The 18,620-nt window shown below is 42.2% G+C and overlaps 1 protein-coding gene across 6 annotated transcripts in view; it reads right to left on the bottom strand.

Annotated features, from left to right (window-relative positions):
* KIAA1210 (KIAA1210 ortholog) overlaps positions 1-18,620 on the bottom strand; it is a 105,582-nt gene that overhangs the window by 70,985 nt on the left and 15,977 nt on the right. Inside the window, exon 1 of one of the 6 annotated variants that reach the window (XM_083159415.1) lies at positions 4,535-4,705. The exons of the other annotated variants lie outside the window; for them this stretch is intronic. Coding sequence (XP_083015541.1) covers positions 4,535-4,569 — 35 coding nt within the window. The 5' untranslated portion in view covers positions 4,570-4,705. Of the gene's footprint in view, positions 1-4,534; positions 4,706-18,620 lie in introns of those variants that run through there. 6 annotated transcript variants of the gene reach the window in all.

Here is an 18,620-nt window from a genome sequence, read left to right as displayed (position 1 = left end):
GGCAGCAGGCTTGCATGACTCCATGGGCAATGCAGCTGTCCAATGGTGTCCAAGGACGCAGCTTAGATCACTAATGCAAGCAAGTCCACATAAGCAGCAGTGATAGCAGCACTGTCCACATCTAAATCATGCCCAGTGTAAACTCTGTTGGTCCATTCTCTTTTATGTCAACAGTGTCTGAATGTAGGCATTAGGGTTAGGCTGCAGACTGGAGGGTTAGGGTATAAATACATACCGGACCGCTGCAATATCGGAGGTCTGACCAGGAAGTGATGGTCACATGACCACCAGGACCCAGAGCCATGTTAGAACTGCTGCAGCTGCAAGAAAAAGGTAAGTCACCTCTAGGCCACCATGGATGGTATGCCGACATAACATGTCAACATTTCATCAATGTCTACATGATAAATGACAACATATCGTACTTAATCATTCACATACCCAACAAATACAGGAAGATTATTAATATACAGGAATTCAAACTGTTTTTATCCCAATGGTGTCATTATAATAAACAAACATGCTTCCTGTAATACACAACCACTATAGCCATTATACAGTTGTACATGCAGATGTTCATTTGCTAAGCATAGGTATCCCAGCCACTACTAAGTAATGAAAGTATAACCGGTTGCATCTCCTGCTACACTAGGCACCTTGTCCAGTTTAGAGAATATTCCACCTAGAGTGTGAGCCGCCTACATTCCGGAACATTTTATAAGCCTTTTCCAGGAGTCTTTCTTTCATGAGGGAAAGTTTACATACTTTCATTTGGGCAGACATTCATCTCTACAACCAATCCCAAAAGGTGAATCTGTTCCAAATTATAAGGCTGCAGATGTTTCCTGCCAACTCTTTTTTTTTTGCTGCTTAATAATATTCAGTCTATATGGATAAAGGTGTCCAAATGTAAAACTTCTTTTCTATCTATTTTTATACTGCAGCTCTACTGTACATTAACGCCAAGAATGACATGAGGAGAGGAGAGCGTCGGTGTAGATTTGAAAGCTTGCAAAACTCTTGAAACTCAGCAGCACAGGAATACCATACTTCATTTAACAGCACATTAGGAGGTAGAGATGAGAGGATGTGGAAAGGCAATGTGAGCAACCAAAGAGTACTGTATAATAGAGGAAAACCCTGCGTTTGGTAAAAATGGACTTTACTTTTATAAATCTATATCTCACAAGGTTACTGCCGTTTGAATGGTATCGGCATCCCGGCGTTCAGAAGACAGTCAGTGAAATCCGGATGCTCTTAATCTCTACACCTTTTACTTATGTGATCCTCTACTCCTAACCCTCTGTACCTGTAAGCCTAACCCTAATAGCCCCCACCCCACCCCACCACAGCCTATCCCTAACCCTTCCTCTATTGTCTAAACGCCAACCCCTTGACCCGCAACCAAACCTAATCCTTCCCGGCATGCTTATAATTGGGAAGCTGACAGTCGGAATTCCAGCAACATGTGAGCGATATTGGGGTCCAGTCTCCAATCTTCTGACCAGTGTTGGGATTCTGGTGCCGGTATTCCGACTGCTGGCATCCCAACTGCCGATATACTATCCAGATCTGCTGCCATCAATAGCAGTACTAACAGCAATAATATAAGTGATAGCTTACCTATTCAAAGCTGGATGTGGTCAGCAGGTCAAAACGTTAAGGTAGACAGCCAAAAGGTCTACCACTATTGATTGACAGGCCATAGTTTGACACATGAAAAGGGTCGACATAGCTTAGGCGACATGGTCAAAAGATCCACATGAGTCCCCCCCCCCCCCCAAAAAAAAAGAAGAAGGACTTTTTTTTAATACTTTACCATCCAAGTAAGATTATAATAGTGTGCCGGGTGAAGCGAGGTACCGTGCACGAAGCATGGTGAGCGAAGCAAACGCAGGACACTTATACAGTGTGAATGTTAACATGGACACCAAAAACCGTGAAAATTCATGTCAACCTGTTGTTTTTTGTCAATCTTTTGACCGTGTAAACCTAAGCTATAGCCTACCAATAGTGGTCGACCTATTGACTGTGAACCTTAATTGTATTGACCCTACCATTCAAAGCCTATTTTAAAAGGATTGTGGCAATACAAGTCCTGCTGCAATCCCTGTTCTGTTATAATAATCACAATAACAGAAGAAAAACAATGAATAAAAGGCTATATTACTGGGATAACATGTTTTCTTCCCCAATCCAAAATATTTAAAACATTTGTATTTAATTTATAGCTTTCATTATTGGAACTGAAAAAAAAAAAATTGGGATTTCACTTCTACATACATGTGAACCAGCCATCCTGGTCATGCATGGCCAGTTCTTGTGATTGGATATAGGCGCATATCGCTAAAATGATACAACAGCCATTTTTGTAACTAGCAATAGGCTGAGCGGAGCTTATGTGAATTTCCATTGCACATGCTCCAGGAAGGAGCGCACACAAATATGGGCAATGTAGGGTCCTAAAGATTTTTCAGTAAATCCACACTTACAACTAGGCTGTTAATAATACTTTCTCACACAGGAGAAGTGAAGATGGGCTATGCAGAGTTGGACGTGAAAAGAAATGCTCCTGTTGGAGAAAGTGCACTATATAAATTAAACGAGTACTCTTATTTCGCACCTAGTGGGCATTTCAGAAGGAATATTATCATTTGCAGCATTAGCATAACGAAGGTAGATGCTACAAAAAAATGCAGCCGCGTCTGTGGCTACCTCTGAATCTGGCACTATATGTGTAACTGCTTTTCAAGATGCAAATCCACTTAGAAACATCTTCGTACAGGTTGGATCTCTCTTATCCGTGTATTAAAAAAAACAAGAAATATCCTTTTTTCATACTTACCTTGTCCCCCGATGTCCACGGCAGCCTCCGAGATCCTCTTCAGTGGCATCTCTGGTCCCAGGGTTGCATTGCATGGCAGCAGCATCTCCTGCTATCCCCCCCTCCCGCTGACAGATGTAGAGACTGGCCGGCAGCAAGCAGAAGATTGCAAAACTCCTAAGAGAACTCTCTCAGCCAATTAGCAGCTGCTTATTCATTTGAATAAGAGTTCTGAAATCTCATGTCCGCCGGCGGCCTCTCTGCCAGCCGCAGGGTGTGGTGGTGCAGCAGACCCCGATCTACCCTGATCATGGCCATTCAGAACAATCACTCTCTACTTTATCACTTTTTGAAGCTTGGTGCATCTGGCCCAAAATCTTTTTTGAACCTCACGCCGGTAGTGGACATGCTCAGGCACCTAATCCACATTCAGTGGGAATCATCCACAATACTCTCAGTTCCTCATTAAATGCGGAAAATTTGTACACCAGAGATAATCCCTATTTATAAAATGGTTTAAGAATGGCAAATTACAACCCATTGTGAGACCATTCATGATGGGTGCACCCAGCCACCAAGAGAAGAGACCCAAACCAGAAATGATGGAATTAAATGCCACAAATACTTTCCGGCCACGCTTTGGAAGATACTGCTGCTTACATACAATATGTTCATGTTGCCAGTGCAACTCAATTTGGGCTACTGAATAAATTATATTTATTTTATTATTTTCTTTCATTTAAGATGCAAAACTAGTGCAAAGAGGTAGAAGTTTTAAGAACAGTCCCCAAAGCCAAGGCTTACCTAGAGTTATTAACCCCTTCTAGGCAAGATCATACAGGTCGAGTATCCCGTATCCGAGTATCCGTTATCCGAATTATTCCGAAATACGGACATTCCAGAAAGTGAAAAAAAAATTTTTTTTTGCTAAAAACTCACTGGGGACATTTGTAACAGCATCACTGGGGACATGATATGTAACTGGCACTATATATGTGCAAGACAATGATTGCTTGGCATTCAAATTCAGTGCTGAGATAGTACACACATTTTGTTTCATGTTTTGAAACCTTGTTTTTTGAACAATTAAAATATATTTGTGTGTATTTTATGTGGTAATAAAATATATTTGTGTGTATATTATGTGTTTATACAGCATACATGCAAGATACTTCAAAATACATCATTGAAATATTAAAATATTCCGAAATACGGAATAATCCGTTATCCAAAATTCTCCTGGTCCCGAGCATTTTGGATACGGGATACTCAACCTGTATTAACATTCAGAAATCATCCAATACCTCAGTATCCCATTATTACCTCTTCTGTACAATACATTTGTTACCAAAATTGTTTTAGCAATTCACCAGATAACTATAAATCACAATGCTTGGCAGCATTGGAAGAGCGTACACAAAGCCTTGAACGTGGATATTTAATTATCCTAAACATGCATAAAGCCTACTTAAAATGAAGAGACAAATGAAATAAACCTAGAAAACACTTACTGTAGCTATATGAGCCAAGGTGCATAAATTACGTAAAAATATATACATTAAAAAAAGAGCATAAAGTGCAAATAGGTTACTTAAATCCATAGGTTAACAGAACAAGTAACCCAGCTTTTCTTCTCCAATACTCTATTCTTGTAAGGCAGTATCTAAAGACAGAAGTAACAAAGGAACAAAGAAACAAGTGATGACTTACTTTTTACCTTTCAGACAACTATACAATGCAGACATTGTGTGGCTGTGTTACAATCCCCTTATTGCATTGCCTTCCCTGTAGCGTTCTGTGCACTGGCTATAATCTACAATACAAGACCTCACGATCCAATTCTTTTAAATGCCCATACATACAGCACCCAGCATGTCGAGAAACACCAGTCCCAGCTATTCGAGCAGACCCATGTCTCCAGCTGGGAGTCAGGGAGGCTGAGCTAGTTCCATAAATGGATAATCACAGTGACTTCCCCTTTTCCGTCCTCTTTTTCCCTACCTCTCCCAGTCAATCTCTCTCCGTGCTGTGGAAACAGCATCCCAAGCATAGCATTCCATAAACTGCTTGACAGCACTGCCTCCAGGCAAGCACCTTTAAGGTAAATGAGAAAAGGAAGTTCTGCTACGGTGCCTTTTAAAATATATTTGACAGAATTTGCAATGGATTTCGTTTAAAAAACTACAATTTTCTTTTTGTTAAAGTACTTTTTTTCTCCTAAATCCTTGATCGTAATAACCTGAGAGAAAAGCAAAAACGGTTTTACCTTAATGAGTAAATCAATTAGATTCTTCTATCATTTTCTAGGATGCAATACAAGAATTATAGATGGAATCTAATTGGTTGCTTTTGGGCATCATCACCTCTTTTCATTTTTAGAACCTTTTAGAATTTTAGTAAGTTTACCCATTCATTAATGCGAGGTATTGCATGCCTCCCTCACATGCGATACCCTGTCAACTGGCCACAGGATCACATGCGATATATCATATGAAGTCCTGTTGCATATGTGTATATGTATGTGCCTAACCTCCAATTCCAATGTTTTAGAAATTAAGTCATTATGGGTGGGATTCTCTAAAGCAGAAATGCGGTAAAAACCACGTTATCGGTTTGCCGCCAATGCCGTTGGTCCTCGCTGCGGGGCCTGACCCCCGCTGTGGGACCGATGCATGCACAGTAGCTTTTGGCTCTGCTTGAGGGGCCCAGATCCTGCCCCCCCCCTCCCTCATTGCAATGGGGAAAGAGATGACAGCCTGCCACCACAGCACAGCCTCTCTCCCCAGCTCAGCACATGCTGCTCAGTGTCGTGTGTAGAGCTGGGGAGAGAGACAGCTGAAGTGGCAGCCTGTCCTCTCGCTCTCCCTCTCATTTATTTTTTTATAGCGGCGTGGCCATGCCCCTCACCCTCTATTTTACTGGGACACTGCCTACCTGTCAGCACCCCTGGGTGGGAATGCCCTGTGATCCAACAGTACTGGTAGATTGCAGTAAATCTCATGTCAGCTGTTATCTCTTGCACTGATTGATTAACAGGTTACAGTATATGTCCTTTATGGAATATATTACTGTTAAATATACTGTATCCACTTATGAGCACGTTTGGAGTCCCTGGTTCACATTCTACAACATATTTACAGAGGACTTCTATGCTATGTTTCAGATCTACTGCATAGTATCCTACCCTTGTTTTGCTTTTCTTTTCCGTAATATTTTTTCCTTTTGTTTTTGTTCTTATTAGCTATTTGTATGTATCTGTGTTCAGATAGAGATATATAAATAGATACATACAGTCAGGTCCATAAATATTGGGATATCGACACAATTCTCATATTTTGGGCTCTATACATAACCACAATGGATTTGAAATGGACAGATTAGACAAATATCAATTTATACCAGAGTGATAGGAAGAGAAGAGTGCGGAGAAGGTAAGCAACTGCTCATGATCCAAAACATACCACCCTATCAGTGAAGCATGGTGGTGGTAGTGTCATGGCGTGGGCATCTATGGCTGCCAATGGAACTGGTTCCCTTGTATTTACTGATAATGTGACTGCTGACAAAAGCAGCAGGATGAATTCTGAGGTGTTTTGGGTAATATTATCTGCTTATATTCAGTCCAATGCTTCAGAATTCATTGGACAGTGCTTCACAGTGTGGATGGACAATGACCCGAAGCATACTGCAAAAGCAACCAAAGAGTTTAAGGCAAATAAGTAGAAAGGTATGCAATGGCCAAGTCAATCACCTGACTAGAATCTGATTGAGCATGCACTTCATTTGATGAAAGTTTGATTAAGGATTGTTTAATTTGTCAATTGTTTAAAAGTGTGAGACACATCTAGAAACCGTTGTTATTCCTACACCATTCACCTTATTTGGATGTAAATACCCTCAAAGCAGTTAAAGCACATCTTGCTTGGTTCATTTCAAATCCATTGTGTACCGAGTCCAAAATATGAGAATTGTGTCAATGTCGCAATATTTATGGACCTGACTGTATATGTATACATTTTTTTAAACTATTAATAGTTTCTACAGGTTGGGTATCCCTTATCAGGAAATCCCAAAACCGGTTTTCAGAATATTGGGGGTTTACCTTGGGACCGGGGATACCGCAGAAGACAAATCCGATGCTCGCCGTGGAGGTCGGGGAACTAGGTGAGTATGTAAAAAAAAAAAAAAATAATATTCAGAGATCCGGAATAATCCCTTATCAAAAATGCTCATGGTCCCGAGCATTTTGGATAAGGGATACTCAACCTGTATTAGCTATATTATTGCTAATACAATCCCCCCCCCCCCCCTTAGAAATCCTGCATTTGGCCCCGAAAGCAAAGCTTTTTGGGGTGATAAATTGGTAATAAAGTTTTGAATGTGTCTCTAAAATATTTACATATTTCATATAAATGTACGTAGGCTTTACTTTAAAATCACTTTTCACCCCTAGTAGCTCCCAGTCCTTGTGGCCAAGATCCTCAGCAGTATTGCCCCATTGGTAATAGATACTTGTAACACAGCACTTCCATGTATTCGTATACCCCAGTCAAAAAAAACTTTTTTGTGGGCATAGCACTGGTCCTCCTCCCATAGCCCTGCCTAGTCACCTTATAGCAGACCATAGGGCAGGAAGGAGGAATTCATCATCAGCATGGGATGTGGCCAAGCCAGGTAAAGCTCAGCTGAAGGCGGTTACATACCATGCATTCGTGCCAGGAATGAGATTTAAAAAGTACTTCTTGCTTTGGGAAATAATCTATAATTAAAATGTGCACTCCACCAAGGGTAACAGGCAAAGACTTGTGCACTGTAATGTTGATAATTTTACATGTCATGACTGACTGGCTTATAAAAAGTAGAAGTACTTTTTGAACATACATTACCTTAATTTCTGTTGATGCTATGAAGAGTACTGGCATTGCACCTAATCTCTATAGTAATAGCTGTGTGTGCATGCTTCTAACAGAATGTGAATGTGTATTATGGCCAGGTCAGAGCAAGAAGGAAGTTTCTCCAACCACACAGTCTCCAGAAGAGTAAAGGGGGGATGGTGAGGACCGACATGCTCATACTACAGATATTGCCGGGAAGGATTTCCTCTTCACTCGATTATAAATAAAAGAAATCTGACTGTAATGGCTTTAGGATGAAATAATCCATATGGCCGTAATGACCTTGCTCTGAACTCTTCATATGTACACACGGGAGAATGTCCTTACAACACTTTTACAGCAGATTATTTTGTACAACATGCAAGAAACAGGAACCGTGATAAATATGCTATATAATGTACGTGGCAGGGCAAGCCCTACCAAAATGTCATGAATATTGTGAGCCTATCTGCAAGAATAATGCTGGATTCTACCCCTTTAAATAACCAAGGAAGTGGTGGTGAATGGCACGGTGCCTCATTTACTCATGGGCTATGTGGGTATTGCTCATACTGCACCCATGATAAGATATCCCGGGATCCATAGAATAGATAGATATTGGATCATTTTACACATTCTAGTTTTACATAAATTACCAACATTCCAAAACTCACAAACAATATATGAGAGAGATCAAGAACCCAAACTCCCCATCAATATAAAATGCATGGGTCACCATCACTAAAATGACAGAAACCCCATCTATTCTATGTACCCATGTCCATTTAGCTTCATGCTTACATCATTATTGGAGTTGCTGCAGGGTTCTCTCTGGATGGTACTGACCCATTTTAGTACATTCCAAGAAGGTCCAAACACTAGAAAGTCATTCCATGCAAGCCCACTGTCTACATACCTACTAAGAGATAGCAGGAGTTGTTCATACTGCATGTTTTCCATAAAGAGTGCAATTCATTTGGGACCTGGCAATACCTGCTCCCCCTTACAAAAGCAAAGCGGAAGGATTCCTCTGAGCATGAATGGAACAAGCTGCTGCTGACCACATCAAAGACTCAATCTGTTTGTGTTGTAGTAACAGTAGGGAATCCTGGGGACAATTCTTACCACCAGCCAATCACACTGTGGCGTGTACGGGAAATTACACTGGATTGGCTAAATTATGTAAATATTTGTTTGAAATCAAAGATAATATGGTGGATTTTGCAATTATTTTTAATTGGGTTCTTATTACCACATGACAGGGGAGTCATTTATTTACCTAATTGGGAGCTAGCCCAAAATATTTATTGATATGTGCGGCTGACTACATTATTCATTTGTTGAGCTTTATTCCATTTATTTCAATGGAGTTTCTACACAACCACTTAAATTAAAGGTCAAAAACCACAGTGTCGCTTGTGTGTGGACACATTTGCCCATGCATGTTGTGTACCTCAGTCTCCCCGCTCAGTGGAAGCATGAGCATTTTTCAAGTTTGTACTTTATTTCTATTTATTTTTTCACAAACACAGGAAAAATGAAACCAAACTATGACCCAGTGAATTATTTAATTCCACATTTGTAATTTCGTTTTTGTTCAATTTTGTATTGCGATGACAATGACAATCAACTGTTATTACTATTATTTAGGGCAGGATGAGAGGATGTGTAGATAAACATTACTATACTTCATTGGTTACATGTAAACAGTTAACTTTCAATGTGCCTATAAAATGAAACCCCTGTGAAGATTCACTCACTCACAGTTGTCATGAGGCAAACAAAAGTTTATTATAGCCTGTGGATATAAGAAACTGCATGAAAAGTAAGCTACATACAACTAATTGGGAATCGTTTTTGGTATACAAATTGTGGGATCCGTCCCATGGGTTGACAGTGATTTGGTCAACAGTCAATAGGTCGACCACCATTGGGTGAAAGGCAATAAGTCGACACAGTGTCTATTCACAGGAGACAGAGGGGCTAGGGGTATGCCAGCAGCTCCCAGAGACCTGGGCATGCCTCCAAACTAATGGCAAATGGGGGCACGGCTCACAATTGCAGCATTCCCACAAAACAACGTCTCTTTTTCCCGAAGTCCCACCCCCATTCCAGCTTTGCATTGATGAGCCCGAGTCCAATTCAGGGACACTGTATGTTGTGAGATATGCTTCAGTGGTTACCAATATACCACTGACCTTTTACAGTGATATTGGATACAGAAGGGATTCCAGGAAAGCCATTCTGATTCTGCTGGACCACATTGTCAGGAATAACCCAATACCAAACACTTGATAGACTTACTAACGCCACAATAATTAAAGGTCTATGCGGATAAAGATAAGAGGAACAAAATAAGTTATCACTATAGAAATCTTATTTCTCATGACTTAGAATGGACAGCTGAAAAATGCTCTTGTTATGGTTCTCAAACTTTATCTCAGCTCCTTAAAAAGAACCCATACTTTCCTTGTTTCACCAACAAATCCCTTTACTCCCTCTGTGACATTAATATCCCTTTCAGACATACTACCCAGGATTTCACTCCCAAGTTCTATCCCGGGATTTTAGTGACCCAGGTCGATTGCAAGTGCTTAGGATCCGGGAGTGAACTCCCGGAAAGACCCTTTCAGACATACACTAGTCTTGGCTTGATGCGCGTTCATGTGAGAAAACCCTGGATTTTTGCGTATGTCTGAAAGGGGTATAATACCCCTTTCAGACAGAAAAGTCTGAAAATCCCAGCAAATACACAGCATTTCAAATGCCGTCTCATTTTGCCGGGAGCAGTCTGACCACCCTTCACACAGAAGAACAAATTACCGGGTTGAAAATCTCTACCCGCTAATTTGCTGAATAACACGGGTATTTTTTCTGTGTGAAAGGGTCAACATGGGTCATAAATCCAGTGTCCTCGACTCTAGTCAATTCCAGGGTCGGAGACACAGGATTTACGACACGGGTGTGCCCTTTCACACAGAAAAAGGACCCGTGTATTTAATGAAATTCCCAGGTGGAACTGCTTCACCCGGGTATTTCATTTTCTGTGTGAAAGGGGTATTAGTTAATTAAATACTGGGCAGAGACACCACAAAAGCGAAATTTCCCATTGCAATTATAAATAAGGAGGAAATCACAAAAACGCTGTAAAGATATAACATTGAGAAAACACGGACTGTGTAAGGTGGTGTCTGACAGGGATACTTTAATTCACAAACCAAATGCTCCCAAAGCTGGACATTTTTGTGGGCTAGAATGGGATTTGAAATATTATCGGACAGTGTGAGGTTTGGTATTTCCTGTAGAATAACTGCAGCCAAAAATTACATCCATCACTGAACTATGGCGCACTTGTATACAAGTAACACTGCACATATAGATCACACAGGCTATAAAATCTTCAATATTATCACAAAAATCTAAATACATATCAGTGGCCGGAAAATTAAACAGTAGACGCTATTGTGCCTTAACCAATAAATACTGTACCACCCACACTAATACTTTGGAGCCAATATAGAGTTAGTACACAAACACAATTTGCCTGGGGGGGGGGGTGTTTGCACCAGAATTGATTTGCACACAACCTTAAGGTGCCCATAGACATTACAAATATTGTACACAATATTGCATCTCGGTTTTGCGATGAGATCTAGTACAAAAAGTATGTGCAGCACATACTTTTTGTACTAGATCTCATCGCAAAACCGAGATGAGATGCGATATTGTATACAATAATTGTAACGTGTATAGGCACCTTTACATACAGTTAAAGACCTTGATCGAGAATATTTTGCTCTAGCTACAGTATGGGAGGTCTTACTCTAAAGGCCCATACACACTGGGCGACTTTGAGCTGAAGTCGCGCAAAACACCCAGTTTGAGCGGCTTTCAGCTCAAAGCCACCCAGTGTGTATGCCCATTTATACCAGCAGATGAGCGGCTTTCAGGATGGCTGGGCAGGGGGAAAGTCGCTGAGTGTGTATGCACTGACTGGCTTTCCCAGCAGCAATGATTGACATCATCGCTGCCCATACACGCTGGGCATAGTCGCCCAGTGTGTATGGACCATTAGGTGCATTTTCTAAATTACTAAAATAATGTAAAAATTGGTGGTTTTTTTTTAGTATTACTGTAATATACAGATGGGCTTTCAGATAAGAATTCGCTAAATTCTTCTCCAAGGCCTTACATTCGCATTTATTTTAGCAATCAGATCGAATTTCCCTTACCTGCAATAGGAAATTCACTGTTAAATTGTAAAAGGAAGACAATAATGTCATCTTCAGAAGGCATTATGCAGACTACCCCCTTCCTTCACAACTTTATTGGTGATATGATAAATACGCCTCTAATTCAGGTGTACATGACTGCTACTTTAGAGAGCAATGTAAACTGGATACAATTAATGACATGCCGATATCAGAGCTCATTAAGAAAACACAGGTCAGGCCACATTCCAGTCGATCGAGGACATAGTTACAGAATTAAACAAATTCCCTGTCTGACGATTTAGGGAAGCAATATCCAGGAAAGGTGTAGGTACAGTATAAAGCAGCCACAAAACTTGCTCTGGCCCTGTTCAGAAGTGCACAACCAACAAGAGGAAGCTGAGTGAACAAGGTGTATAGTACTCAGGGAAGTAACAAAGATGGTTGTGGTTAAGGTTTGAAGCCCTCCAGAGGCACTCGGAGGCAATGGAGTCATCTGCCGACAGGATCCTTCTCCCAAGGGGGCACCTCTCCTCCCCTGCGAGTTTGAATCAGTTAATAGAAAGCCGTCATATCGCTTCTGTGGCTTACTCGCCCTCCTAGCTAGACAAAAGACGTCGCACTCGGTATAAGAAACATGATTTTTGCCAGTGTCATACCCTGTATTAGACATACATACATACATAATATTTAAATAAGGTGGTGTGTGTGTACCAATATTTATCTTGCCTCCGGGCAACTTACACCACTGAAGCCCTCTATTGCATTGTCTTATGTCTGTGTTCCAGAGCTCACAGTGAATATGCATACTCAGCTAAGGTACGTTGTCAATGAACGTAATTTTAGGGACAGAAGGTTTTGTTCAGTGGTAGTGATACATATCCTAAACTTAAAAAAAATGAATTTTAAAAGTTGTGAAATCTATACAGTAGTTGCTGTTTTGCAAATCTTTAAGCTCTGCTATAGATGAAAGTGCTATAAACAAGATAAAAAAAAACACTATTATGAATTGCATATTTCTCACAAATTGATTTTGCAAATATTACTGTAGCAAAAACCTGCAGATGTGACTTTTTGATTATTAATTAGAAAATCGAATGCAGTTAACATGGTTTTTAAAGAGAGGGGGGGGGGGCTACCTAGGGTGCCAGGTCTGGATTTGAGCAATGCAAAAAAAAAGAAAGTCTGCTTAAAAAAATATTTTCCGAATGTATTGCCCCAGAGCATTCCACCCACTTGCAGTATTCTGATAATTACATTTTTTTTATGCCACAGAAAATTAAATACAGATTTCTAAAACATTACAACAATTCCAGCTGGACCGTTTAGTACTTTGAATTATTTTTTTCTGTATAGGAACTTAACAGCAAAGTATACATTTAATTGTCCCAGAATCCAGGAGAGGGAGCATGCCTGCACAGGTGTGTAGGTGTCAGCAATACAGTGTCTATCACCTACAGCAAAGACTGGGGTGGTTTAACCCTCACTGTGCTTAAAAATGTGCTTAAAAATGGATATGCTTGATTTCCTCGTTCCACTGAAGAGTGTACAAACCGAATTATACAATAGGTACTTGTGTAGTTTGCACTTCCCTGCGGGTCGCATTCTATGCAAATATAGCATGCAATTTGCATACGATTCAATCCGCGGTACGATTTAGCACACCCCCCACTATCCACGTCAGCGTGTAGCTGATTTTATAAAGTGTGGCGAGCGCAGCAAGCCCCACGAGAGTCCCTTTTATATGCGTGCACCTTCACCATCATTTGATGGTCGCCGTCCATCGAATGATGTGGGAGGATCCCCCAAGGCGGAGAATGGATGTTACTGTGTAACATCCATTCCCAGGCCCTTCGAGCGAATTGCCCTTGCGAATGGGTGGCAGCCAGGCCACCATTCGCTAGGCGGGATTTGGTGGACTTGCAAGGCTGTGAATTTACTCCCTTGCATCATCTGTGCATGCTGCAGAAAGCTGCATGGCTTCCACCGCATCGGCAAGAGTTTATGCACTTTTAGATGCCGGGACTGGTGGCCCGTGATGGCGCGCTGGGGGCACATCGGCAAATGTGTACCAAGCCTTATGAGGGGTATGGGTCATTGGGTCGATATGCATTGGGTCCACCACTCTAGGTAAACAGGCCTTAGGTCGACACCTGAAATAGAACAATTTGATTAAGGTCAGCAGGGTTGGAAGATCGACACAAGCATTAGGTCAACAATTGTAAAGTTGTAAGGTCGACATGAGTTTTCACAGGTTTTTGTCCCAAATATCGATATGGACACCATTAATGTGAACCCACTTGCCATGCTTCAGGAAGTATTCTATTCTCCCTCCACGCCCTAGTGAGGGTGCCGGACGCGGTCCCGACAGTCGGGATCCCGACAGTCATTTACCCGACGCCGGGATCCCGACTGTCAAAACGCCGACAGACAGGTGCCCATCGGCCACCCGCTATTTTCCCTCGTGGGGGTCCACGACCCCCATAGAGGGAGAATAGAATAGGTGGCGAGCGTAGTGAGCTTTGTTGCGCTCACCATGCTGTCTGAGTCCGGACAGTCAGGATCCCGACATCGGGCTAATGACTGTCGGGATCCCGACTGTCGGAACCCTATACCACACCCCCTAGTGAATGGTAGGGCATAAAATACCGACTGTCGGTACATGTTGGCTCAAATAAAACGTGAAAAACTCATGTCAACCTTTTGACTTTGCCATGGTCGACCTTCCAACCTTAGCCATTTAAAGTGTCAACCTAATGGCTGTATCCCCCTTAGGAGAGTAGGCAGGAATACGATGACCTCCCTATGATAACCTTACATCACTCATTTACAGTAAAACATTTCCACCAAGTGTCCTTTGTATTGGTGTTCCAGTATGCTGAGGTAAAGTCATTTACAAAAAAAAAAAAAAAAGTCACAAGGAAAATATATTTCCCAGCTTTTAATAGGAAATATTTTAACTTCCCGCTAGGATTCTATACAGTCATGGGTGACCTGTCTTGTGTTACTGTATGGTTTGTATTTATTTTGTGTATCTTTTTATTCTTACACAAGCCTGCAATAACAATGCACATAATGCTGCTTTCAGACCGCAAAACTGGCTTTGGTATTTTAAAACGTTTCTAAAAACGGGTCTGCCAGCTAAAACCCCTTTCACACTGCATATCTTTAAAAAGGTATTTCAGTGCAGTTTTTGTTCCTTCACAACACTGAACCTGTTTTAACCCATAGAAAACAGTGGATGAAAAAATGGGTCTGAAACAGGTAGGACCCTGCTTTATTACCATTTAGAAATACCAGTTCAATAGAACCACTAAACTCACTCTGCACAAATTATCGTTTTTAAAACGGTAAAAAAAGGCAAAATAACGGGTAAAAAGTGCGGTCTGAAAGGGATATGAGGGTCTGCTAAAGGCTACACAAATGAAGCAGCTCCCACTGGCCAAAAGCACTGGATTTAACCTTCAAAAACTGCAACACTTCTGCCACATTTCTGCTCAAACCTCAGGAGCCTGCAAGCAGAAATGTTGGCACCAGCGGTGATTGTGCCCGAAAGGCAGAAAAGTTGAATTGCTGCAGTCAGACACCATCTAGTGGCAAACACCCAAAAAAAACTGAATGGACAGAAGTTCAAGCCACAACCTGCACTATATAGTCAATGCAGCCCTGTCTATCTGGGTTCTGATTTTTTTCTGTCCCGGGAGCGCGCATCGGGACTGCAAGGTAAAAAAACCTGTGCGATCTGCATGCAATTTTGACTATATAGACAAAATCTCATGCTGGATTGTGCCATGTGTACACACCACTACATAGTCAAAATCGCATGCAGATCACACAGGTTTTTTTCAATCCCGATGCGCGTTTCCGTGACAGCACAAATCGAAACCCAGATAGACAGGGCAGCAATGACTAAATAGTGCAAATTGAATGTAGATAGCATGAATTGTATGTAAATAGTAGAGTTAGCAAAGATTGCATAGCACTCAAATCTTAAGTCGAATAGCAAGGGAATCTCACCGTGTGTACACACCATTTACTTATGCGGGTATATTAGCTTCAAAGCACCAGGGGGGGGGGGGGGGAAGCAGGCATGCAAGCTGGCTTGTACCAGGGGAAGGGGGAGGGCGGTCATGGGCGGATTTAGGGGTGATGGCACCCCTAGGCACAACAATAACGGATGCCCCCCCCCCCCCCACCTAATTGTATTATTTTTATTGATTACTTATATGCCCTCATTTGATAATAGCCAATTTAATGGATTATTTAAAACAAAGCCACTAACTGACTTTTTGAAAAAATTATGTATACATATTTACTATATAGGACAGTTTACAGGGGCAGTATCTGCGTGTCCTATCCATTTACACTCTATTCAAGATGGAATATGGTACAGTACAGTGGATATTTTACAGTTACTGATACATTTCAGGCTGACAGTACTATCACAAGCATCCAAGTGCCGCCCCCAAACATGTGCCGCCCCTAGGCACGTGCCTCACGTGCCTAATGTGAAATTCGGCACTGGGGGCGGTGTAGGATCCAATATACCGGTTCAAACCCATTCACACTGCACAAATAGTGGGTCTGAACTGTCTAGGATCCTTCTTTTTACCCGTTTTGAATTACCGGTTTTCTTGAACCGGTAATTTAAAACTGGTGCTTTCACAATGCAGCTCTATTTTAAAAGGCTAGAAAATTTGGCAATATACCATTTTAGAGCTGCAGTGTGAAAGGGGTATTACGGTGATACAATACTAGTTTTCCTTTACAGGCAAGTACACCGTGATCACCCTTTAAATAAACAAATTGTAGCTATTAATTGAATTGTGTATTTAAACTAGAATACTAGATTTTCTTGTTAAGACCTTTAACCTGGTCTAGACTGCATGCAAAGAAATGCGAGGTACTGTATGGTTGTCCTGTGCAGTGACTAATAAGCACAAGACCTAGTCACTAACAAAGGAATAAAACCTCTCAGACCAGAGAGTTCTGGGAGATAAGGCTGCAGCTGGAACCACATTCAAATAAAATCTCCACAAAGACGAAGAATCAGCCCTGATTCTGGTCTGATCGTCCCCCCTCGCATTCGCATGTGGCACCGATGTTGAAGATCTGCACATATTTGCTTATGTGCATGTCTTCTGTGCGGGCGCCTTTGGACTTACATAGTCTCCTTGGTGCCCGCAGGGGGGGATTGGGGGGGGGGGGAGGGGCGGTGAAGGAGGCAGGCAGGGGGCCCTGGGTATACCCATTAAAAACGCTGGGTGCGCCCAGAAAAACAATGGGCATCCCCTTGCGATCGCAGACAGCAACCTGCTTGCCCGCCCAGTTCTCGGAGCAGGATGCTGCATGTCTAAAGGCCCATACACACTTGCCGATTTTCAGTGCAAAATCGCTCAAAACGGGAGTTTTGAGCGATTTTGCGCTGAAAATCGACCAGTGTGTATGCCTCAGTGATGAACTGCTAGCGATGATGCGCGCTCCCGCATCATCGCTAGCAAACTCGCTAGTCTGCTGGTTTTACCAGCACGTCTACCGATGATGGCTGGTTTTTCAGCCATCATCGGTAAGTGTGTACGGCCGCCGGGCTGAAAGATGACAGACTTTCAGCCCGGCAGACCGCCCCACTCCCTCCCCCCGCTCCCAGAGCCTGCTCCACATGGAACATACTCACAAGTTGACGCGCTGTGCCGCCCGCTCCCCCGCACAGTCACACAGCAGTGACATGAGAGGAGAGGACTACGTTTCCCACAACGCCCGCTCCGCTCCCCCGCTCGGCCAGCCACACATCATTCACAGTGTCAGCGGGGCGGCACTGATTGAGAACGCCCCGCCCATCTCCCTCCCCCTGCACGGAGACCAGCAGCAAGGTCTCCTACACTGCCCACCAATGATTATTAGCCAGTAATTTATATACATTGCTGGCACAGGCCAGCAATGTATACATTACTGGCACCACCCACTTCCCACCAATAATTAATAGCCAGTAATATATACATTGCTGGCATAGGCCAGCAATATATACATTACTGGCACCACTGCCCACCAATGTATATTTTTTATGGTGGCAACGTATACATGGCTGGCGCAGGCCAGCCATATATACGTTACTGTCACCACTGCCCACCAATGTATATTTTGCTATTGAGGTAACATATACATGGCTGGCGCAGGTGAATAGATTTCTCCTACATGCACGGCTGCAAATAAAATTGTAGTCGTACACATGGGTGGGATTTTGCCCTGGCGGGGTTTACCTGATTGCTGGGCTCCGAATATATGCAGCCCAGCGATCAGTTCTGAATCAGGCCCCAAGAACAGAAAATGCACTGAATACAATGACCGCTGCTCCCAGCCTTAGAATTTAAAGGAATATTTACATAATAGGCGGCTATTATGTAAATATTCCTTTATATGAAAGATTTTCAGCAAAGTCTTTCGCTTCCTGAACATCTCTTGCTCTTTCTGGAAAATAGCTCAGTGTGTACGCACTACTTTGGGGAAAGATATATCTATCAAAGATTTTGGGAAAGTCTTTTGAAATGAAAATCTTCTAGTGTGTATGGGCCTTAAGTCAGCAGAGATTTGCAAGCACTAGAGAAACCTTTTGATGATCGACGACCATCGAATAATTTTGGGCCCGCACTCTACCCTACAAATTGATATTCATGCAAAACATCCATTTGCAGAGCGGCAGGGATATTTGCTGGG

This window comes from Crinia signifera, chromosome 9 (assembly GCF_055691185.1).
Source record: "Crinia signifera chromosome 9, ASM5569118v1, whole genome shotgun sequence".
NCBI lineage: Eukaryota > Metazoa > Chordata > Amphibia > Anura > Myobatrachidae > Crinia > Crinia signifera.
The sequence above is the reverse complement of the archived record's forward strand: the minus strand, read 5'-3'. Positions and strand labels throughout refer to the sequence as shown.